The 25,330-nt window shown below is 41.9% G+C and overlaps 2 protein-coding genes across 2 annotated transcripts in view; both read right to left on the bottom strand.

The window, feature by feature from the left end:
• Positions 1-5,675, bottom strand: part of ifi35 (interferon-induced protein 35) — a 44,772-nt gene extending 39,097 nt beyond the window's left edge. Inside the window, exons 1-2 of the mRNA XM_041173249.1 lie at positions 4,601-5,675; positions 1,218-1,320 (exon numbers count right to left, since the gene is read on the bottom strand). The gene's annotated coding sequence lies outside the window, so the exon portion shown is untranslated. The remainder of the gene's footprint in view (positions 1-1,217; positions 1,321-4,600) is intronic.
• A 318-nt stretch (positions 5,676-5,993) lies between these two features.
• rpl27 (ribosomal protein L27) lies at positions 5,994-11,535 on the bottom strand. Its single transcript, XM_041173250.1, has 5 exons — positions 11,441-11,535; positions 10,621-10,703; positions 9,311-9,480; positions 7,075-7,185; positions 5,994-6,129 (listed from the first exon to the last, which is right to left on the bottom strand). Exons 2-5 carry the CDS (start codon positions 10,699-10,701, stop codon positions 6,081-6,083), a joined length of 411 nt encoding a protein of 136 aa, XP_041029184.1. The 5' UTR covers positions 10,702-10,703; positions 11,441-11,535; the 3' UTR covers positions 5,994-6,080.
• Positions 11,536-25,330: the final 13,795 nt, after the last annotated feature.

The raw sequence follows: 25,330 nt of genomic DNA, 5'->3' as shown, positions 1-25,330 counted from the left end.
CCAAACAACTAATTTAATTATTATTGGTGCCCTTTTTGTCAATGAACTTAATTAACGTTAAGGCGTCAAATTTGTCCTATTTATTTGGTCCTGTCCCTAAACCCCAAATTGCTACATTATCCCGATTTACATTCAGTTCCTCCTCAGATCTTTGGGGAATCGTTATATCAACCTCGTCATCGGATGAAAGTGTAAAACCTTCAAGTGAATTAACGTTAACATTTATATTCTCAGAGGCATTTGGATTACTTCTAAATTTAGTCATCTCGGCAGTGCGCCGTATGCCCGAAATGTGTTTGTTAGTTTTGGTTACTAATATTTTAGCTAGCACAACATGAATATTTTTTATGGCCAACATGTTCCTTCTCTAAACGAATAAGGAGAAACACCTCTTCTTTGGACCAAATAGAACTTTTGCTTGCAACTGGCTGAGATCGGTCTGAGGCAGCTAGCTATTCTTTTTTGATTTTGTAGTTCTGGGTGCACACGGACTGTGCTGACTAGGAGCTCTTTGTCTTAAAGTTCTTCGTACACGCAGGATAATTATAGGTTATATTGACGTTGACCTCTCGAGTGCCCCCATTGCATTTTGCATAATAGTATGCGATGGGATGGTATTCGCCAGTCCTCTGACATTGACTACAAATAACCAAAATCTTAGAACTGTTATGATTATTCCTATGTCTCCTAAAATTAGTTACAGAGTTTAAAATTACGTCACAAATTTAGACTTAAATTGATTACAGGGATAAATTATCTTAATATTAAAATATTTAATAATATTAAAATCATTATATAAGGTATATGTTGAACCTGACTATTTATAGCAATAGTTCTGGTGCCTTATTGATTCACAGGGTGTCACTAATATTGATATTAGAAGGTTTCAAATTTGTATAATAAAAAGTTAAACTTTGATAAAATCTCAGTTGTAGGTAACAGCCCAGCCTCTGGGGATGTTCTCTGATGTATCACACTTCTGTTCTCTTGAGCTGCCTCAATGTTCGCATCCATATTAATAATTGATTGATATCTTCCAAGCCTGAAGTCCCATTTATTAGCAAAATAGAACCAGTAAATGGTTTTATGAGATCAGCCTCATCAGTTTGTGCATGTGAGGATTTGATTAATGTCATGGTGTTAGCAGACGTACCTACTGCACCCCGGTCAAGGCAACAACAGCAGTTAACAAAATTGGTAGTCAGGGAATGTCTTACCAAAGCGGGGATGTTTTTCAACCGGTTAACATCCCAACCGGGAGGGACAAGTTGATCAGGACCATCGTTCATTTAATTTTCGTGAACCCTAATGATCCTCCACCTGCGAAGAGAAACAGTTTATCCAAACCGCCCGTCAAAAATGACTTCACCTGCCAGCTGTATTTGCCGTCGTGCCAAGATCCAGCAAACCGAGAGGGAGCGGGAATAAGGGGAAAATAAATTCCTAGATTAGCCACAACGATTCATTGTCATTGATCGCAACACGACATTACCGGGGCACCATGTGGAGGTTTGACCCACTACGGGTTAGAAATTATAACACCCATAGCCATAGGTCTCAAGTCAGGGAGGGATCTGTGGACAATTCACTCCAAGGTCCCTCACTTTCTCTACATCTCTCATTATCCTCCCATTTGTTGGCTCTGCCTTGCTTGACCTCCCAAAATGCATCACCTCTGGAGTGAATTCCAGTTGCCACTTTTCTGCCCACCTGATCAGTTCATTGATTTCTTCCTGCAGTCTACAAGCAATCCTCCTCGCTGTCAACCAGGCGGCCAATTTTGCGTCGTCTGCAAACTTCTTGATTACTCCCCTACGTTTTAGGTCCAAATCATTACTATATACCATAAAAATCAGGGGACCTCAAACTGAGCCTTGCAGAACCTCATTGGAAATAGCCTTCCAGTCACAAAAACATCCATCAAACATTAGCCTTTGTTTCCTGCCTCTGAGCCAATTTTCTGTCCAGCTTACTATAGTTCCCCGGATCCCACTGGCTTTTTTTTTTTAAAACCAGTTTGCCAGGTGGGACATTGTCAAAAGCCTTCCTAAAATCCATGTAGGTCACATCAACTGTTCTACCTTCATCAGTCCTCCTTGTTACTTGCTCAAAAATTCAGTCAGACACGACCTTCCCTTAATAAATCCATGCCTAAGTTACAGTTTATCCTGTCCTTCAGAATTGATTCCAATAATTTGCCCACGACCTATAATTATTTGATCGATCCTCGTTCCCTTTTTAAACAAAGGTACAATGTTAGCAGACCTCCAGCACCACATCTTATGCAGTGAGAATTGGAAAATGATGGTCAGATCCTCAATTTCCTCCCTGGCTTTAACAACCTGGGGTACATTTCATCCCGCCCTTGTGATTTATCCACTTTCAAGATGCTCATCTCTCTAATACTTCCACTCTCCCCTTGTTTATCACATCCAATACTTCACATTCCTCCTCCTTACAATGTCTATGTTGTCCCCCTCTTGTGGAGACACAAAGTAATCATTAAGAACCATACTCACATCCTCCACCTCCGCACATTGGCTACCATTTTGGTCTTTCCTTAGTTATCCTCTTACTCTCAATGTATTGGTAAAACATCTTTGGGTTCTCTTTGATGTTGCTTACCAATATTCTTTCATACCCTCTCTTTGCTTTCCTAATTCCCTTTTTGATTTTACCCCCTCCACTTTTTATACTCCTCTCGGCTTTCTGTAATATTGAGTTCTTGGTTTCTGACATAAGCTTTCTTTTCTGCCTTATCTTACCCTGTGAGCATCTTGACATCCAGGGGGCTCTAGATTTAGCCATCACACCCATTTTCTTGTGCAATCATGTTTACTCTGACCCCTTGAATCTCCCATTTGAATGCCCCCCAATGCTCTGACACTGATTTACCTTCAAGTAACTATTTCCAGTCCACTTTTGCTAAATTAATCCTCAGCTTAGTAAAATTGGCCTTGTCCCAATTTAGAACCTTAACTCCTGTTTAATCTTTGTCCCTTTCCATAATTATGTTAAAACTGAGTTATGATCACTACTGCCAATATGCTGCCCCACTGTCATTCCTTCCAACTGCCCAGCTTCATTTCTTAAAATTAAGTCCAGAACTGCACCCTCTCCTGTTGGGACTTGCTACATACTGGCCAAAGAAGTTCTCCTGAATGTACCTAAAGAATTCTGTTCCCTCCATTCCTTTCACACTAAAACCATCCCAGTTAATATTGGGCTAGTTAAGATCCCCTATTGTTTTTACACTTCAGAGATTTACCCACATATTTGCTCTTATTTCCCTGCCCTCTGAAATAGCCTAGCAAGCCACTCAGTTCAAGGGCAATTAGGGATGGGCATCAAATACTGTCCGTGCCAACATCCCTTGAAAGAGTAATTTTTTTTAAAAAATCAGCGATGTTAATGCTATTAATTGTCAAGGGGAGATGGTTAGATTCTCTGTTGTTGGAGAGGGCAGTTATGAGTCATTCACTTTGGACCTGGAGTCACATGTTGGCCAGCAGATTTCCTTCCCTAAAGGGACATTAGTGAACCTGATTGTTGTAAAAAACAATCAGTAATGGTTTTGTGGTTACCATTACTGTGACTAGTTTGCAATTCTATATTTTATTAATTGAATGCCAAGCAACTGCAGTGGTGGGATCTGAACTGTGTCCTCAGAGGATTAACCTGGGCCTCTAGATTACTAGTCTATTGACATTACCAAAACATCGCCATTTCTCCAATATCCTATGATTATAAACATGCTGGGAGAGTTACCTGTTAGGGGAAAATTAAAAATGCTAAAAGACAACACTAAGAATTTACTGAAGAACACTTAAAACTTCCAAGCAGACATGGCTGCTAAACATATTAAGAGTTGAAGATTACTAGATGAACATTGCATAGCCTTGAGAGCCTGACTGGGGACACAAGCAGCAAGTAAATCAGATTAAGTGTACTCCCCCCTCACATAGGAAAGGGGCAGATGGTTTTAGCTTAGATTTGAGAGGACATACAATAGACAAAGAGGGGAATTTGATTAAACACAAACAGTCTTGAGTTGTGAGAACCAAGGTCTTTGCGTACGTGTTTTAATTTTGATTGGATAATATAATTATATAATTACGTATACAGCCTTTAGAATTGGTTAGCAAAATCACATTTATGTACTCAATAGGATAGTTAGCATGAGACCAGTGTGTCAGTTATCGATTGGATGTATTCAAATGTACGATAAGAAAAAATACAAAAGTAATGAAATGTAATCAATCTGGGAGCTGGGTCTTCATTCTTAGGAACGATTGCAGCTCCCTTGCATACATTTGAATAAAACCAGTTAAAGGAAGCCCGAGTCTGTGTGTGATCGGAGTGTGTAATTTCTCCTCTTCAACTGGCCTATGTGGTGGTTTGCGGAATTGGAGGGTGTACCTTCTTCATTATCATTGACCAGAAACGGAACTGGACGAGGCATATACATACCGTGGCTACAACAGCAGGTCAGAGACTGGGAATGCTGAAGTGAGTAACTCACTTCCTTACTCTCCAAAGCGGTGGTGGTGGTGGTGGTGGTGGTGGGGGGGGGGGGCGCGCGCGCGGCGGCACTACTCACATGATTTACAGTGCAGCATTTCTTTGTATCTGCCCCATTGGAGGCAAGCTGTTGGGTCCAAAGATGAGGGTGAATTGATGCATCTTGTTGCTTCTCGGTATCAGAAGGATAAAGAGGAATGTGTCTGCTGCGTTCCACCACAAGAAATAAACAGGAAGCAATCTGAAAGAAGTGGAGCCCAAAATATTTTCCTAACAGCAATTGCTCAGTCATTGATTAGTACTCGGAAAGCAACAATAACTGTCAACTTTTCAATGGCTGATTTTTGCCTTGGACTTGGGATAGGAACCATCACAGCCAGAATTCACTACATTTTTAGGGAATAGGGCTTGAATTTCAGCTCCCATGGTAACATCTCAAATAGCAGGCAAGTTCTCCCATACCTCTGATTAACACTCACCCCAACCTGCACCATCCAAGTAGATTTTCTGGTCAGTGCTAAATTGTTGTTTGAGGGACCACACTGTGCAAACTAGCTGCTGCATTTCAGACAGTACAACATTGACTACGTTACCAAAAATACTTCATTGGTTGCAATGTGCTTTGGAACTCCCATAGATGTTGTAAATTTGCCTAATGAGCTATTTAAAAAGAAAGGTTTGTTTTTAATTGAGCCCATATTCTAGCCTCATCTATTTGATAAGTGCACACTTGGAAATACTTTTCAGATGCACTTAATGCGTTGTTGTTTAAATATTGCCATGTTCTAGCACAGTTTGTGCTTTGAATTATTAATTCTTGATTACCAACATTCTTTCAAAAAGTGACAGTTAACCAGTTTTTGTTTGGAGGTATTGATCACTGGAAAGTTTTTTCCCACTCGCCATCACCCTAATTTTCTTCCGAAGTGTATTGATTCCTTTATGGAACACAGGTCTACAAACATCACATGACCCTTGTCTAACAGTTAAATGGTTATCCTCCTTGTGCAAACCTGGAGGGTTTCAGATTATTCAACTGCAGGAGACAAAGCTGAGACCGGCCTGATCACCAACCAGTTTGAACACCTTTGTTTGGCCCACTGGAATTTCAATCACACATGCTGCTTCCCAAACAGAATCATAGATTGTCGATACAAAATTAGTGGTTAACTCTTTAAAAAATAACACTTCTTATCATTTCCTCCTCCAAATATTTCCAAGCAGGATATTGGATATTTTTAAAATTCCCAGACTTGTGCTAATTTACAGGAATTGGGCCTTGTAATTTATCTTTACTCTTCAGCCTAAATATAAAAAGCAAAATCCTGCTAACAAGGCTGTTTTCGGCTATATTTTGTCAGATTAAACACAATTTCAAATTTAAATGGATCAAGTGTGGAAAAACACTTTTCAACGAACAACTTTATACTATACAAAAGGACAATACTGAACACTTCAAAGCAACAAAATTCTACTATTCAAGCAAAGTAAATTTATTCATATACTACACCAATGTTCAAAACATTTTAACTGAATATTTATTTATACTGAAATACAATTTAGAATCGGAGCTTCTGGAAAAACCATTTATTCTTTCCTGTCTTGTATCTGCAGAAAAACAAAATAGTGTATATATATAAAATTTAACATTAGAAATTTCAATTTTATTTTTACAATATCAAGCATAATCTATAAATAATCAGTAGCTGTTGTGGAAGGAGAGGTAAGGTAACAGAGTTCAAGGTGCACTCTTAAGAATATCAGTTAGGGACATGTCAAATAAAGGTCAAGTGGGCTTGCCTTCAGATGAACGTTCAACGTTAAACAGAAGACAATGGTGCTTTGGAGGTCGGAACCCTTGGTGAAAGTTATTGCAGTTTGTTCTTAACACTCAGCCATTGATGAGATATCATGGCAAGGCAGAAAAAATTGAAATTTGGGAAGATTACATTTAAAAATTTACTTTACAGACTACAGATCAGAGGTAAATATAGCATCTACTATTCTGTTTGCACTATCTATCAGCTGGTTTTGGAAATCATATATTTGAGCAGCCAGAATTTGGTTAAAACTAAAATGTCAACAATCGACATTTGAGGAATGCTCTATTACACATTGTTATGGAGCATGGTAATTTAAACATGGGGGACCTGCAAAGCACACAAGATATTGCAGTCTACATTTTTGGGAAAGTAATTTACACAGCTGAGGTTAGAGTAGCACTTTCTTACTGGCTTGCATATTTTTAATATCACAACAATCTCTTAAAGATGTCACTTTGTTTAAAAAGAGATCAATGAGTGTATTCACTCCACAGCCATCTTGCTGGGCATGTACAACCCTTTCATTAGCAGAATTAGCCTTAAAAGCAGTTTTGATCACTAACCTGCTGCCACCTTCAAAATACAGTAGGAGCAAGTAAAATGAACAAGGCTCAAGTACAAAGTTCTATTAGTTTTATAAAAAGGTAAATATTACTTTTTAAAATGTTTCCCGTCTTATTTGACACACTCAATTCTTAAGTTTGGTCTTGAATCCACATTTGGTGCATACCTTTCCTCAAACTTTACTTTGGCTTCCCGTCTGGCTTTGCGTTTCAAAGCAGGATCCCTAAAAACATCCTTGTTCACAATGGTCTTATCCAAAGGAATGTCAACTGAGTATCTGGAAATAAAGAAAACAACTGAGGTCCAGCAAAAGGAAAAATTACTCATTTACCAACACTGATTACTAAGAATTGCTATTGGCTTAGTGACAGCTGACCTTTATTACAACTAGTCCAGGTTTGCAGTATTCCCACAAATAAAATTATAACTTTACTTGATCTGATCCAAAAAAGCAAGAAGCTGGGCAGTGGCAGGGATGTTAAAAACAGCCCCAATGCACTTGTATTGTGGAAGCATCCAGTCACATGTGAACAGAACTCTTATTTTCCTTTCTCCCACAAGGTCAAGTAGCTCACCAATATTCACTGCCTAGGAGTACAAATAAAGATTGGCCATTTTGGTGATGAACTGAAAGAGAACGAGCATCTGTGGAACTGTACTTCAAAAAAGGAGTCAACATTATCTGGAGAGGAAAGATTCAGCAGAAAAACCATTGGGTTTTGTATAACCAGCACTATGTCAGCAGCAAACCAAGACAACAGGTCAATGCTACTTTTTCAGTCAACTGGGTTGAGAAATAAATGATACCTTACCAGCACTGCCCGTTAAACATGATTAATATAAAAGAAAAACAGATAAGGTCAGTGGTTGTTGACAGGTTAAAGTCAAATCTGATCTTCGTCTTAAATCTACCATCACACACACCTCTCCTCCCTAGAACCATGTTCTGCATGTAATGTGATGTTCATGAGTTGGTAGTTTGTCTCTAATGGTTTTAATTTCCCTCTAAAATTATAATCTCTTTAGGTTCAATTATGGCCAAAATGTTAATGTGTAAAGTGTTCATTTTCCCAACATCTTGTCCAAATTCAAGGAGAAGGGAAGTAAAAAGGAAGCTTTATTTCAGTCAAGTTAGGTCTCAATTTTCAAATGAAGGTCGCACTTTACGCAGCAAAGAAAAATATGCAATTGCTAAAGTCCATAGGACACTTGCACAGTTAGATCCTTAACGAGAACATCTTTAATTTTGAAGATTATGTTTGCATAGAGGCAAATGTTCAATATTTTCACTGCATATTTATAACTGCTTGAAGCAGGAGGCATTTTACAACTGCAGCAAAGTAAAATTGGTCAGTGACATTTAGGTAATTTAATGCTCCAAATATTTGACACAATCCATTTTCCAACTCCTAGTCATACAGTGAACAACCTTCACAACATTGCACACCATCAGGCCACAGCTAATTAGATAGTCAAGATGCAACTTATAAGTTGGCATTTTAATTCTCCATTAAAGTAGATGGATTTTTTATTCATGAATTCTGTACTCTCCAATTAATGTCTAACAGCAATCTGTCTACTCATCCACTCTCACACTTTCGCAAAAGGGGAGACAAGTGATTTGTATTCAAGCTCCCAATACATTTCATTCTAGATAAATGCTAGGGATACGTGTGACATTTGGCAGGCTATCTTTTCTCTGCACCATAAACTCCAAATGGACAGGTACAACATTTAAGAGCGCCCAGTGCAATCACTTCCTCAGTCAAGGTCACCAGCTACAAATTTCAGACAAGGTGTACCAAGCTATTGAGCAGGGGTCAGTGTGGGACAAGGGAGTTAAAGAGAAACTGACGCTAACCAACTCAGCATCATATCCCTCTCTTCACCTGGCCCAGACATGCAGCACACAGTAGACAACGTAGGGCACCACCGTCCACTTTCTTAAATCACATCTCCTCATAACAAGCTAATTATTTTCCACAGGATACAGTAACAATAAGCACCTAAGCTCCCAGGATAACAGTGTGGAATGGCAAATAAAATTTCACATAAAACATTAAATCCAGCACACAAGTCAGCCTCGTACACTGAGTTCTACAACTTATGCATTGGATTTGAAAGGTTTCTATCCAGTAGTTCAACACCACTGATATTCTGGTTAAAACTACCTGTTAAAGGCACAAATTAAGTTCGGGAAAGCTCCCAGTACATCACAAGTAGGGGGCTTCTATAATGAAAATGCAGCTTCCAACCTTGGAATATGGCCTTAAGCCATCTAAATTCAAGGTTTTCTATCTAGGAGTGATCTTCTAGCCCTAAAAACACTTCTGAACATATCAGTGCTCAACAAATAAACTCGTACTACTTGCACATACAATAACACATGTTCCGGCGCTTACCTGGTTGGCATCAGGTGGTTGTAGTTATATACTTTCACAAAGGACTTGATCTTGGACCTCTTGGCCACCTTCTTCTTGCCCATTTTGGCAGTCACTTTACGAGGGTAACGATCTATACCAGCAACAAGAGCATGACTGTAGGGTCTGTCAGAGGTTCCATCATCGATGTTCTGTGAGATAAAAGCACAATATTTAGTTTATGGTATTACAATATGTAAACAGCCATTATCCACAATTACCACACTCAGGCCAGTTGTGCTAGTTTTCTGTTCAGTTGCTGGCCATGCCAGGCAATTTGTGCAAAACCCACTCCAGGATTAGGTGGCATTTTTCATCTCGAGTTTGAGGGTTATGGGTTCTGTTGCTCGAGCACATAATAGACTGATCACCAATACAGAAATGAGGATATACTGAATTTGATAGGGTTCCCGACAGATGTTAAAGACCCCAGTGCATTTATATGGAAACAGAAATTTCCCCCACCACAGGGGCCAATATTTTGCCTTTAATTAGGAAAAGAAACAGACTATTCATTTCACTGCCATTTCTGGGATCTTTGACTTCACCCCACTGTGTCTCTGCAGGAACAGTCACTGCATATCAAAATAATCCACCCGGTGAGAAAGTGAGTTGATGTGACAAAGCACTATACGAATTCTCCACTGCCCCCAATTACTGCAGATAAAATGTCAGATTGATGGTTAGACTGTCCTGGTCAAAATCATATACATTCTTGTAACAATGGCCCTCATCACAGTACCTCTCTTTGTCTATCTTTCCACAGCCTAACTAGTTCAACTGCCACCCATTGACTGTGGTCCACCTCCTTGGCACTGTTTGCGGCTAGTGCCATGCCCACCAACGGAGTCAGCACAACTAGTCACTTTTACTCCTGCATCCAGTGGATCGCATGCTGGATGCCCAGAAGCCCACCCTCATGCCACCTCTTGCAACATTATCCACAGGCACAGCAAACATAGGGAAGCTGGACCAAATACCCAACTTCAATGTGCTGTGACCCTTGACTCCACAATTGTTGCTGCGCTCTGGGCAGCAAGACAGGTGTTTCTCCAGTTTTAACATTGCCAATAAAACCACCTTATTTAGCTGCCACCAAAAACACCAATACTACGTGAAGCACCAGGAGATAATCTGCTGTAAAAAGTTGCTAGGTAAAGTCAAATTCTTAAAACCAATTCTCAATGTTTTACAGCCAGATATGCAATATCTGGAGTATCAACTGCTGTACCATTAAAAGCCACGTTTAAGTTATTTTTTTTATAAGCAACCACAATCATTAAGAACCGTACCTTCACGATGACACCTTTGCGCCCAGCGTAGCGTCCGGCCAGCACCAGAACAACCTTCCCAGGTTTCATAAACTTGCCCATTTCTGTGAAGACAAGGCAGACTATGTCACGAAAGACAAGCAAATGGGAAAACAAACGCACTTCAAGAGGAGATGGGGGTTCTCCCCATCAGGCGATCAGTGTTCATCCTGCAACCGGTGCCACTGATCTAACCAGCAATTCATCTCATGTAGTGTGTGTGCTTCTTGCTGTTTCTCAATTTGCCGATACAACTTTAAATAAATGTTAATTCATTGGCTGTGAAACACTTTGAGAAGCGATATGGGAGCTGATATGAATTACATTTTTGCCCTCACACAAAAGCCGTCACTGATCTGAGTGCAATGCTGGATTCTGTAACGTGGATTCCCCAGTCAGTGGAGCCTCACCGGGGGTGAGGGGGGTGCAGACTTTCAACATTTACTGTGTATGACACACGGCTGCAAGTCAGTTTCTCCGCATGGGGATACATATGAACGGAAAACTCCCATCCCGGCGGCTGAGGACTGTCCTTGCGGTGATAAGTGAGGTCTTGCCACCCAGGGAGAGGGCAAAGAGGCCGCTCTTGCAGCCCCGGGAGCAGAGGGGCTCCAGCCGCACTGAAGGCCCCGGAAAGCCGCCCAAATAAACCCTCCCGTCTGCAGCCTAACCCAGGCAGCAAGCCCGCAAATAGAGCGCCAGCCGCTCACAGGAGGGCTGCTGGTTTCACTCGGGGCTGCGATGGGGAAGGGGCAACGCGCCCGAGCCACGGATGGAGACGGATTCAAACTAGTCAATTCACCGGCTCGGTTACTGCTGCTCAATGGCCACCACCCGCTTGAAAGGAAGTTGCCTGGCTCACGCTGACCTTTGACTGCACTCTCCCCGCTGACGTCACGTCACTTCCGCTCTGGTCTGCTAGCGCCCCGAAGGTGCAGAGAGACAAATAGGCTGGCAAACCATGTATCAAATCAGCAAATCATTGCGTATTAAACACTAATACAAACATAATACTGCGGATGCGGGAATAAATATATATAAATAAATATATTTCTGCAGCATTAACAAGGCTTGCTGTTAAATGTGGAATGTTAGTGGATGCTGTTATGTCATGGGGCTATTGGCTTCTCCTGAATGAGAATGAGCTAAGATGGGCCCATAGTCTTATCCTCTATCTTGTGCTCGTGCCCTTGTGGAAGAAGGTTTCTCGTTGGCACCCTTACCCTGCCTTGAGCTTCACAAATGAATAAAGGAGGACCAGCGATTCCACAATCCTTCCTTCTTTGTCCTTCAAGGCGATGACGGCCGTGGTCATTATTTGGGGCGTTTGGTAGGGGTCCAGTGCGTATGCCTCTATGCCTATTTACAAGGAGCTTATCTTAAGAAACGGCGAGCCTGTAATTTTCCAAGCTGTGCTCCTGGTTGGTGGAATCAGTGACTAAATGTTTAATTGTGTTGTTATTTATACATGTTGCCATTGTAACAAAAAAACTGATACAACTGGATCCTTGGGATTGTCTTGCTAAAGTATGGATAATTTGTAAAGTTAATTACTTAGAAATAGAGTGACTGTTATGCAGGCCAGTAATTTCCACCACCATCACACAGTAGCAGCAGTGTGTACCGTCTACAAGATGCACTGCAGGAATTCAGTAAGGCTCCTTCGACAGCACCTTCCAAACCCGCAACCACTACCACCTAGAAGGACAAGGGCACCACCACCTGGAAGTTCCCCTCCTAGTCACTCACCATCCTGACTTGGAAATGTATCGTTGTTCCTTCATTGTCACCGGGTCAAAATCCTGGAACTCCCTTCCTAACAGCACTGTGGGTGTACCTACACCATATGGACTGCAGCGGTTCAAGAAGGCAGCTCACCATCACCTTCTCAAGGGCAGCTAGGGGTGAGCAATACATGCTGGTCCAGCCAGCAAAGCCCACATCTCGTGAAAGAATAATTTTAAAGAAGCTGCTGCAAACAACAAGAGAAACCTGACTTTATACAGTGCCTTTAATGTAAAATGTACAAAGACACTTCACAGAGCATTGTCAAATAAAATTTGGCAGCAAGCACCAAAAGGAGAGATCACAACAAGGTTTTATGAGGTACCTTCAATGCAGCAAAACATCTCAAGACACTTCATAAGTGTTTTAATCAAAATTTGATCCACGGGAGATATTAGAACAAATGACCAACATTTCAGCAAAGGGGTAGGTTTTAAGGATTATCTTAAAAGGGTGAAAGAGAGTTAAGGAGGCAGAAAAATTTAGGGAGGGAGTTCCAAAACTTAAGGCACAATCACCAATTATGCTCTAGCGATTAAAATCTGGATTGCGCAAGGGACCAGAATTGGAGTGCAGAGATCTTGGAGGGTTATAGGAAGTTACAGAGATAGGAAGAAGGTAATGCTGGTGGAGGAATTTGAAGACAGGGATGAGAATTAAAATTGAGATGTTTCTGGAGCAAAAGTCAGGGTAGGTCATCAAACAAAGGTTTGATGGGTGAACAGGATTTGATACAAGCCAAGGTATGGGCATCAGAGGTTTTGGTTGAGCACAGGTGGAAGGTGGGAGGCTGGGCAGGAGGGCATAGGAATAGTTGAATCCATAGGTAACAAAGGCATGGATGGGGGAATCAGCAGGCGAGCTGAGGCAGGGATGGAGATGGACTCTGTTATGCTGTTGGAGTAGACGGTTCTGGTGATGAAACAGATATGAGATCATATTACTGGAGATAACCTGTCCAAATTCCCAAAAGACACAGTCAGCTAGCCAAGCAAACAATTCCTCCATTGTAAAAGTAATTATTACTGAGCAACAGAAATAATGGCCATATGTCAAGAAATAGTAACATTTAGAAACTCGCTGAAGCAGAGGAAGGTCTTATGAGCTGGTGATTCCTGTGGGTCGCTATTGTGTGGACTGAGGGTATGGGTATATAAGTTTGAATGCGTATGATGAAAGCAATTGCAATATCTATTCTGCACATAACAAGGCCCGGTAAAATGAATGAACAGTTTATCTGTTTATGGCAGTATTGGTTGAGCTAAAAAGATTTGTCACGACAATTGGAGATCTTTCTGTGCTGGAATTAGTCGAGACCATGAGTTCAAACTCATGGAATGGGGATTGAAAGTACAATCACTGACACAAAAGTGTAAGTGCTACAATCAAGGCAAACTCTTACATAATAATCCCCTTTACAACAAATGTCATTCAGCCAGTTTCAAGCAGTAAAGGCAACTAAGTGACATCTGTAGAAATTCTCTGCTATCTAATATAATACAAGTATGTTAACAGACAGAGGTTAAAAAGCTCTTTCAACTCTCGAAAAATCTTTTACCGCAATGGTCCTTCTTTTAAAAATCTCCATGTGCCATGTGGAAAGCGGAATAATTTGCATTCAAAATTGCAACATTTGTGTTTTTATAAAGCATTGTCCATCTGAAAATACGTTGTTATTCTGTTCATTTATTCTGAGAAAAGAACATCTTTCTGAGTCTTCCCAATTAGAATGCCCACCTCTGCTGTCAAGTAGTAACGCAGGTTTAGCCCAGGTTGCAGAGTAAATTTTAAAGCGGGGTCTTCCTGTGCACACACAAGCCTCCCAGTATTTAGGAGCTCTGAAGCACAAGGACTTCACCCATTACAGATCTGCACACCATTGTGATTTTCTGCAGAATCGTCTACATCCAAATAAGTCATTTGCCTTTTTTCCCTCCACAATTTTCTCAATTTATTTCTTTGAAAGACATATCTGATTTTCGTCCCTGCTTTCAGGCAGGACTGGAGAGATAGCATGACGCAAATCATACTGCAGGATTCACTGTATCCATTGATGTCTGGGTCATTTTGTTGGATCCTTGAAATAAGCAGCCTAAAAACCCAACAAAAACTGACAGGCGCTTCATTAGCCCATACAAATCAGGGTTTTATGACATCAATAGGACTCTAAAGCAATTTTCCAATATCAAAAAACTGCGGATGCTGGAAATCCAAAACAAAAACAGAATTACCTGGAAAAACTCAGCAGGTCTGGCAGCATCTGCGGAGAAGAAAAGAGTTGACGTTTTGAGTCCTCATGACCCTTCAACAGAACTGAGTGAATATTAGGAGAGGGATGAAATATAAGCTGGTTTAAGGTGGGGAGGATGGGGGGAGAGAAGTTGGGGGGCGGTGTGGTTGTAGGGACAAGCAAGCAGTGATGGGAGCAGATAATCAGAAGATGTCACAGACAGAAGAACAAAAAGGTGTTGAAGATGGTGTTATTATCAAACGAAGGTGCTAATTAAGAATGGATGGCAGGACACTCAAGGTACAGCTCTAGTGAGGGTGGGGTGGAAAGACTAGCAGGGCATAAAAGATATAGATTTAAAAATAATGGAAATAGGTGGGAAAAGAAAAATCTATATAAATTATTGGAAAAAAACAAAAGGAAGGGGGAAGAAACGGAAAGGGGGTGGGGATGGAGGAGGGAGTTCAAGATCTAAAGTTGTTGAATTCAATATTCAGTCCTGCTGAATTTTTCCAGGTAATTCTGTTTTTGTTTTGGATCTCCAGCATCAGCATTTTTTTGTTTTTATCTCTGTGTTTAATTGACTGCCACTCCTCTTCAAGAAATGCCTACCTTGAAGAAGTACTGCTCCTCTCTCCAGTGTTTGATAAGGTGTTTACTAAAACCCGCTTTCACAGCCATATCTCCTTTCTCAGTGACTGTCTCCATCTGTGACTTACCCCACGTGGATTTCAACTGAAATTCCACCCCTCTTGTTTCGAACCCACCCAGGATTACAGGTATCTCCGGGACATAAAACGTTTCTCAGACTGCTGTTCCCATCGCATTCTGAGATCCACACTCAGTTCCATGTGCCTCCATATGAACACACTCGACCTCTCCCTCCAGCAGCACCACTGCACCCTTTTTCAAAGCTGCACGTGCCCCCAGTTTCATTTTATTCTTCGTCTCATCCGACGCCTCAACAAGAAACTTTTTCTCTTTCTCTCAAGTGCTAAGGAATGCAAGCTCCAACAACTCATCGACACCAACACCCATCTAGGACCCTCCACCCCTGCCTGTCCCTCCGTCCCCACCCTTTCTTCCAATCCCAACCCCAGCCGTGTATTCACTATACCCCCTGATTTTCCCTCTCCGATGCTGAACGTTCAGTGCTCAGCAAAGGACTTAGTTTCATACCCTTACGCCCTCATCTCAATGAATTTCGGGCTCGGCACAATGCTGAACTCTTCTTCCGCCATCTTCGTCTCCATGCTCACTTCTTTGGGCAGGAGTCCTCTCCTAGTTCAATGGATCCTTTTACCCACCTCCAATATTCTCCCTCCACCTGGACCCCTCCCTCTGGATTCTTACCTTCTCTTGATCTTTTCATTAAGAACTGTCGGCGTGACAATAGTCGTCTCAATTTCTCTGCTCCTCTCACCCATTCTAATCTCTCTCTCTCTGAACTTACTGTACTCATTCTCTCAGGTCCAACCCCAACATTGTCATCAAACCCACTGACAAGGGTGGTGCTGTTGTTGTCTGGCGCACTGACCTCTACCTCGCGGAGGCTGAGTGTCAACTTGCAGCCACTTCCTCCTACCTCTCCATGGACCATGACCCCACCACTGAACATCAAGCCATTGTTTCCAGGACTGTCACTGACCTCATCTCCTCTGGAGATCTTCCTCCCAAAGCTTCCAACCTGATAGAAACCCAACCTTGGACTGCCCGCTTCTACTTCCTACCCAAAATCCACAAACAGAACTGTCCCGGTAGACCGATCGTATCAGCCTGTTCCTGCCCCACGGAACTCATTTCTCGTTCTCTTGACTCCCTTCTCTCTCCCCTTGTCCAGTCCCTTCCCACCTACATCCGTGATTCCTCTGACACCTTACGTCACATCAACAATTTCCAATTCCCTGGCCCCAACCGCTTCCTCTTCACCATGGTCGTCCAATCCCTCTACACCTCCATCCCCCACCAGGATAGTCTGAGGGTCCTTAGCTTCTTCCTCGAACAGAGGCTCGAACAATTCCCATCCACCATTACTCTCCTCCGTCTGGCTGAACTTGTTCTCACACTGAACAATTTCTCCTTTAACTCCTCTCACTTCCTCCAAATAAAAGGTGTGGCTATGGGTACCCACATGGGCCCCAGCTATGCCTGTCTCTTTATGGGGAAGTGGAACATTCCTTGTTCCAGTCCTACTCCGGCCCCCTCCCACAAATGTTTCTCCGGTACATTGATGATTACTTCGGTGCTGCTTCATGCTCTCGTCGGGACTTGGAAAAATTTATTAATTTTGCTTCCAATCTCCACCCCTCCATCATTTTCACATAGTCCATCTTTGACACTTCCGTTCCCTTCCTTGACCTCGCTGTCTCAATTTCTGGTGATAGACTGTCCACCAATATCCATTACAAGCCTACCATCTCCCACAGCTACCTCGACTACAGCTCCTCACACCCCGCTTCCTGTAAGGACTCCATCCCATTCTCTCAGTTCCTTCGCCTCTGTCGCATCTGTTCTGATGATGCTACTTTCAAAAACAGTTCCTCTGACATGTCCTCCTTCTTCCTTAACCGAGGTTTTCCACCCACGGTCGTTGACAGGGCCCTCAACTGTGTCCGGCCCATCTCCTGCGCATCTGCCCTCACGCCTTCTCCTCCCTCCCAGAAACATGAAAGGGTCCCCCTTGTATCACCCCACCAGCCTCCGCATTCAAAGGATCATCCTCCGCCATTTCTGCCAACTCCAGCATGATGCCACCACCAAACACATCTTCCTTTCACCCCCCTATCGGCATTCCGTAGGGATTGTTCCCTCCGGGACACCCTGGTCCACTCCTCCATCACTCCCTCCTCCTCAACCCCCACCTATGGCACCTCCCCATGCCCACGCAAAAGATGCAACACCTGCCCCTTCACTTCCTCTCTCCTCACCGTCCAAGAGCCCAAACACTCCTTTCAAGTGAAGCAGCATTTCACTTGCATTTCCCTTAACTTAGTCTACTGCATTTGTTGCTCCCAATGTGGTCTCCTCTACATTGGAGAGACCAAATGTAAACTGGGTGATCGCTTTGCAGAACACCTGCGGTCTGTCCGCAAGAAAGTCCCAAACCTCCCTGTCGCTTGCCATTTTAACACTCCACCCTGCTCTCTTGCTCACATGTCTGTCCTTGGCTTGCTGCATTGTTCCAGTGAAGCCCAACGCAAACTGGAGGAACAGCACCTCATCTTCCGACTAGGCACTTTACAGCCTCCCGGACTGAATATTGAATTCAACAACTTTAGATCTTGAACTCCCTCCTCCATACCCACCCCTTTTCTGTTTCTTCCCCCTTCCTTTTGTTTTTTCCAATAATTTATAGATTTTTCTTTTCCCACCTATTTCCATTATTTTTAAATCTATACCTTTTATGCCCTGTTAGTCTTTCCACCCCACCCCCCACTAGAGCTGTACCTTGAGTGTCCTGCCATCCATTCTTAATTAGCACCTTCGTTTAGATAATATCACCACCTTCAACACCTCTTTGTTCTTCTGTCTGTGACATCGTTTGATTATCTGCTCCTATCACTGCTTGCTTGTCCCTACAACCACACCCCCCCCCCACTTCTCTCCCCCCACCTCCCCCCCGCCATCTTAAACTGGCTTATATTTCACCCCTCTCCTAATATTCACTCAGTTCTGTTGAAAGGTCATGAGGACTCGAAACGTCAACTCTTTTCTTCTCCGCCTATGCTACCAGACCTGCTGAGTTTTTCCAGGTAATTCTGTTTTTGTTTCCAATATCAATGCTCCTCTGTGTAAAAAATGATCAAGGGCTCTTGTTGCAATGCATGTGCTCCACCTAACTGACATCCACCAAGAAAGAAAATTAGATTCAGTGACTCCTTTGTTGGGATACAAGAGGCTTATTGCTTGGCATAAATAACCAAGTGGTTATGGTACTGGGCTTGTAACCCCAAGATCAAGAGCTCAAATCTCACAATGGCAAAACTATGAAACAATATAACTTCATCTGAATAGGAACAGATGGAAACGTGTTTGTACTCGAAAGAGTTACAAGAGGCTTATTACCTTTTGACATTAGCTGCAACATAGTCATGCCACCAACAAACAGCAGGTGTCAGTGTTCCCCGGTTTATGAATGACATTCTTAAAGTGGGTGACTACATAGGAATGCTGCTGCAAAACAGGACTTCCTGCTATAAGGAATGATTGTGAAAAAAATTACACATTGGGCAAATATGCAAATCTGTGCTTAGATTAATGCTGCCAAGAGAACATTTTAACTATAACCTCCGTTTGCCCACAAAAGCTAACTCAATATAGTGGACGTTAGCAAGAAATCACCTCTAGCGAGTGAAGTTACAGAGACAGACATGAAACACAATTGACAGCCAGCAGCAAAAGGCCCAGTCTATGGGCAATACAAATTGTGTTAAAAAAGTCTTTGTTTCTTTCAGACTTCAAGAATACCATCCTTCAGGTGAAACTAGTAAATAAAGATTCTGACATTATGACTAAGGCAAATGATTAGTTTGAGGCATATCACCTCAAAGCAAATTGTATTAAGTTCTGAATCTATTGTGTGCACAGTGGGATTTTCTTCCCATATGTAAGTTTACAAGGTAAGTCCTTGGATAGTAAAAATGACAGTTTTTGAACAAAGCTGAGCGATAACAATTCAGCTGCCCTGATCGTAATAACATTTTCTGCCCTTTGATCACACTAGCTCACCACCAGCTAGTCAATAGCTAATGGCACGTGCTAACGAATGGGAAATTTTTTATCACACTTTGAGCCCACAATCTTCAGACTCAGGTCAGTACTATTAACCAAGCTAAATAGTCTGATCTGCTACAGAATTAAAGAATTATAATTTTCCCCTCACAGTAATATCCCCCAACTCCTCAGACTCACAATAGGGCCCCTGATTCAGAGGGCACCAACCCACTTTCACTTCACACATGTGTCTGGATGGGTACTGGCTGAAGTCACCTCAACCTCACCCCTCGCCTGAGGTGTGGTGACCCTGTGGTTAAGCTCACCACCAGTCATCTCTCTGTAATGAGAGAGCAGCCTATGGTCCTCTGGGTCTACAGCAACTTTCATTTTAATTTCATTCACATCCTGGGGATGGAAATGGATTAGATAGTTAAAAAATTGTAACCATTATAAATTTTGACTGCAGAGAAACTACTTCAACAGGGAACTATGGGTCATTTACCCTAACATCAGTAGTAGGCAAAATGCAAGAATCTATTGGAGCCATATTTGACTTGAAACATTATAAAAACAGAATTACCTGGAAAAATTATCTCTGTTTCTCTCTACATGGCTGCCGCCAAACCTGCTGAGATTTTCCAGCACTTCCTATTTTTATTTTAGTATTTTGCTTTTATTTTAGTATTGAATGTCTCCCTCACCAAAGCATCCACATTGAACAAAAATAAAGTTCATCGCTGTGGTCGAGTCAACAAGGATTAATGAAACAGAAAGTGTTAGGCAAATCTGTTGCCAGTTTTAGAGGATGTAACTAGAAAGATGGATATCAGGGAACCAGTAGATAAGATGTATTTGACTTTCCAAAAATCATTTGATGAGATACCATTCAAGGGGTTATTACACAAAACACCTTACAATGTCCCAGACACTACCACTACCATCTCTGGATATGCCCTGTCCCACTGGCAGGACAGACCCAGCATAGGTGGTGGCACAGTGATATACAGTCAGGAGGGCATAACCCTGGGAGTCCTCAACATTGACTCCAGACCCCAAGAAGTCCCTTGGCATCAGGTCAAACATGGGCAAGGAAACCTCCTGCTTATTACCACATACTGCCCCCACCCCCAACTGATGAATCAGTACTCCTCCAGGTTGAGCACCACTTGGAGGAAGCACTGAGCGTGACAAGGGCACAGAATGTGCTCTGGGTGGGGGACTTCATTATCCATCACCAAGAGTGGCTTGGTAGCACCGCTATAGACCGAGCTGGCTGAGTCCTAAAGGACATAACTGCTAGACTGGGTCTGTGGCAGTGGTGAGGGAACAAACAAGAGGTAAGAACATACTTGACCTCATCCTCACCAACCTGCATGCTGTAAATGCTTCTGTCCATGACGTTATCAGTGGGATTGACCGCTGCACAGTCCTTGTGGAGATGAAGTCCTGTCTTCACATTGAGGATATTTTCCAGCATGCTATGTGGCACTACCACCGTGCTAAATGTGATTGATTTTGAACAGATCTAGCAACTCAAGATTGAACATCCATGAGGCGCTGTGGACCACCAGCAGCAGTAGAATTGTACTCAACCAAAATATGTAACCTCATGGCTCAGCATATCCTCCAATCTACTATTACCACCAACCCAGGGATCAACCCTGGTTCAATGAAGGGAGCAGGAGGGCATGCTAGGAGCAGCATCAGGCATACCTGGTCACTGCAAAGGCTATGGGCCCTGACAATATTCCAGCAATAGTACTGAACATTTGCGCTCAAGAATTTGCTGCACTTGTGGCCAATCTGTTCCAGTACAGCTACAACACTGGCATCTACCTGGTATGTCCTATACACAGAAAGCAGGACAAGTTCAGCCTGGTCAATTACTGGTCAGGCTTGGACTGACAAGTAGCAAGTAACATTTGCACTACACAAGTGCCAGGCCATGATCATATCCAAAAAGAGAGAATTTAACCATTGCCCCTTGACATTCAATGGCATTACTATCACTGACTCCCCCATTATCAACATCCTGGGGGTTACCATTGACTAGAAACTGAACTGGACTAGCCATATAAATACTGTGGCTACAAGAGCAGGTCAGAGGCTAGAAATCCTGCAGTGGGTAATTCACCCCCTGACTCCCCAAAGTCTGTCCACCATCTACAGGGCACAAGTCAGGAGTGTGATGAAATACTGTCCACTTGTCTGGATGAGTGCAGCTCCAACAACACTCAAGAAGCTTGACATCATCCAGGACAAAGCAACCTGCTTGATTGGTACCCCATCCACAAACATTCACTCCCTCCACCACTGACGCACAGTGGCAGCAGTGTGTACCATCTACAAGATGCACTTCAGAAGCTCACCAAGGCTCCTTAGACAGCACCAACCAAACCTACAACTGCAACTGTCTAGGAGGACAAGGGCAGCAGATATATGGGAACACCACCATCTGGAAGTTCCCCTCCAAGCCACTTATCATCCTGACTTGGAAACATATCACTGTTGGTGGGTCAAAGTCCTGGAACTCCTTCCCTAACAGCACTGTGGGTGTACCTACACCACAGGGACTGCAGCGATTCAAGAAGGCAGCTCATTACCACCTTCTCAAGGGCAATTAGGGATGAGTGATAAATGCTGGCCTAGCCAGCAATGCCCACATCCCTTGAATGAATAAAAAAAAAAATTAGGGCTCATGGGATGGGGGCAACATATTAGCATTGATTGAGGATCGGTTAATGGACAGAAAACAGAGTAAGAACAAACTGAACATTTTTGGGTTGGCAGGCAGCAACTAGTGGTATACTGCAAGGATCAGCCATTTACAATCTAACGTATATTAATGACTTAGATGAGGAAACTGTGTGTAACATTTCCAGGTTTGCTGATCTTATGAAGTGAAGTGAGAAAGTAATGTTGAGGAGGATGTAAACAGGATGGTTGAGTGGACATGGTATGGGGCGTAATGTGGCAGTGCAAAGTTATCTACTTTGACAGTAAACATCAAGTGACACTATAGGCTGAGGTCCAACCCTCCCTGCTGTTACGAAGTCTGGGTCTGGCCACATTGCTGTGGAGCTTTCCATTCAGCTGAGACCATTGCCCACTTCCTTTTGGGATGTGTCTTTGCAAAGCAGATCTGGAAAGGGAAGCACTGGCTTTTGTGGAGGTTTATCCAGAGCAGCTCTGTAATGCAGAACTCTGTGCTCCACAGGCTGTTCCCAAGGATGCAGGCCAAGGTAATCATCAACTGCTAGACCAATTCAAATTAACTGAAATCACTGTGACTTCTTTGGTCTTCCTGGAATTTGCTGGTCTTCCAGTACAAAGAGCTGCTGATGACAGAGTGTTGCAGATTGACACATTTGAAGGGCCAGAACTACTTGTTGAAACACATTAAAACCTGAGGCAGCTGCTGCAAAAGCTCAATGGGGAAAGGCTACTATGGCCCTCCCATCATAGAAGACCAAGGAATAGGAACTAGTGTAAAACCCTTGGACTGTATGCACCAGAATATGTTTGACACAGAATGCAAATTACACTAAATATAACCTGTAATAGCAAATTTAGTGAGGCAACGTATGTACTGTATTGAAAGAAAGAGACTTATGGCACTATTTCATGCCAAATTTTATTCATAACATTTGTAAAAGTGCGTTAAAGTATATTTTGGGGGAAAAATGTCAATTTTTTTGAATGGTGAGAAACTGGAAATGTCTACATTCCGAGGGATCTCGGTATTCTGTACATTAATTGTAATAAGTTAACTTGCAGGTGCAGCAAGCAATGATGTGTTATCTTTTGTTACAAAGGGATTGCAAAGGCAAAGATGCCTTACTACAATTATACAGGTAATTGGCGAGGTCACACCTTAAGTAGTGTGTGCAGTTTTGGTCTCCTTACCCAAGGATGTAACCTAGAAGGCATGTCATGAAGGTTTACTAGATTAGTTCCTGGGATGAGAGTTTGAGGAGGGATTGAATATTCTAAGCCTATATTCTGTGGTGTTTAGAAGAATGAAAGATGATCTAATTGAAATGTACAGAATTCTTAAGAGGCTTAAACAGGGTAAATGCTAAAAAAATATTTCCCCTTGAGGAATCTATGACAGGATCAAAATGTCAGAATAGTCAAAAAATGACTGAGTTGAGGAGAAATTTCTTCACTCAAAGGGTTGTGAAACTTTGGCATTCTCTAAACAAGTTGCTGACAGAACCCAACAGATTTTTAAGCACTAAGGCATATGGGAATAGTGCAAGAAGGTGGAGTTGAGGTAGATGATTAGCCATGATCTTAATGAATAGCAGATCAAGTTCAAATGGTCTACACCTGCTCCCATCTCATGTTCTTATGATAACTGCACACATTGGATATTTTTAGTATTTTATTGATTCTGTGTGTACACACTTTGGTACTTGGACAAAATTTCAAATACAGCAATAATTCATGCCACAAAATTATATTCCTGCATGATATTACAATAAATCCCAAATCATACATTTACCTTAAGTATCATATACACAAGTTTTTTTTTATAAATTTATGCAGCTTTCACCATCATTCCAAAGTTCACAAATTAGAAATTGACAATGGTTTAAATATAAAGATTGTGGGACAAATAAATTCATTTTATTCATTATATATATATATATGTACAACATAATGGCCACTTTCTATTTCAATCTTGTGCTATCGTAGTGTATTCCCCATTTGGTGATAATTGATTTAAAAATAAATCAATGAATTGGATGAATTCTATATCTAGAGCAGCACAACTTAAATGAGGACATTGATATCTTAACATACTAATTTGTGTAATATGGTGATCTTGTACTGCAGCTCCTGCTACAATTTAGCCATCCTCACTTACATTGATTAAAATAAAAACTAAGAAGCATTCACAGAATTGTTTTCATTATTGAGAAAAATCGTTAAGGCTAATTGTTGCACGAAAATACTACCATATACCTTTCACAAATTGGTCTATTCAGTGTATAGTTTATTTTAAATATTGAAGATTGTGTTACATATTTTGCTGTAATTGGTACTTAACTTTTGGTGATGAAAAACCCTTTGGATATCACTCAACGCTGTCATGGAGGTACAGTTAAAAGCTTTTAAGAACAGATACCATGAAACTCACATCAAATGATAAACATTAATTTCAGGGTTAAAAGCCAGTTAAAACTAGGAACTTGAGGAAAATTAAAAATCATACATATATCAGATGAAGCACATTCCCTCCATCTGTCCCAATTTCCCCAAATGTCGTGATATAACATTGCATAGCCAGCTTACTACAGAAGCTAATGTTAGCTTCCCCTCCCCCACCATTAAAACAGAATAGGCATTTCTAATTATTGAAGAGTAAACAGGATCTTTCTATTCCCTTCTGGACTATGGAGAGTAGCAAGTTTTGGAGCAAACGTACACTCTGCAACCATTGTGGGCTGCAGAGCGACATGTTTGACTAAACAGCTGAATGCTGAGGCTTTAATGCAGATCTATTGGATAATTCTTTACCTAAGAAGCACTGTAGTTAACCGTCAGTTAAGTGAATTTCAGAAGGCATTAGTTCCCATTGTGAGGTCAGAGCCCACAAGTGTAAGTCAGAGGCCAGCAATCCTTCTCTACCAGCCCTGATGACTCCATGAGATTCAAGTCATCTTGTACAGCACCATTTTACACCCCAAAGTACACTTCAACCATGAACTATGTCTGAAGTATATCAACTGTAGTGGGCAAATTCAGCAAATTTTTACAGAGCAAGCTCTCTCAAATTGTATTTCAGGTTGGCAGGATATAACAAGTGGAATACTAAAGAGATCAATGCTAAGGGCCTCAACTGTTTACAATCTACATCAATGGTTTTGATGAAGGGACAAAATATATAGTTGCTAAGTTTGCTGATGTCACCAAGAAAGGCAGAAAAGTAAGTTGTGAAGATGATGTAAGCAG

The sequence above is a fragment of the Carcharodon carcharias genome, chromosome 23 (genome assembly GCF_017639515.1).
Source record: "Carcharodon carcharias isolate sCarCar2 chromosome 23, sCarCar2.pri, whole genome shotgun sequence".
NCBI classification, from domain to species: Eukaryota; Metazoa; Chordata; class Chondrichthyes; order Lamniformes; family Lamnidae; genus Carcharodon; species Carcharodon carcharias.
This window is presented reverse-complemented; position numbering and strand designations above follow the sequence as displayed.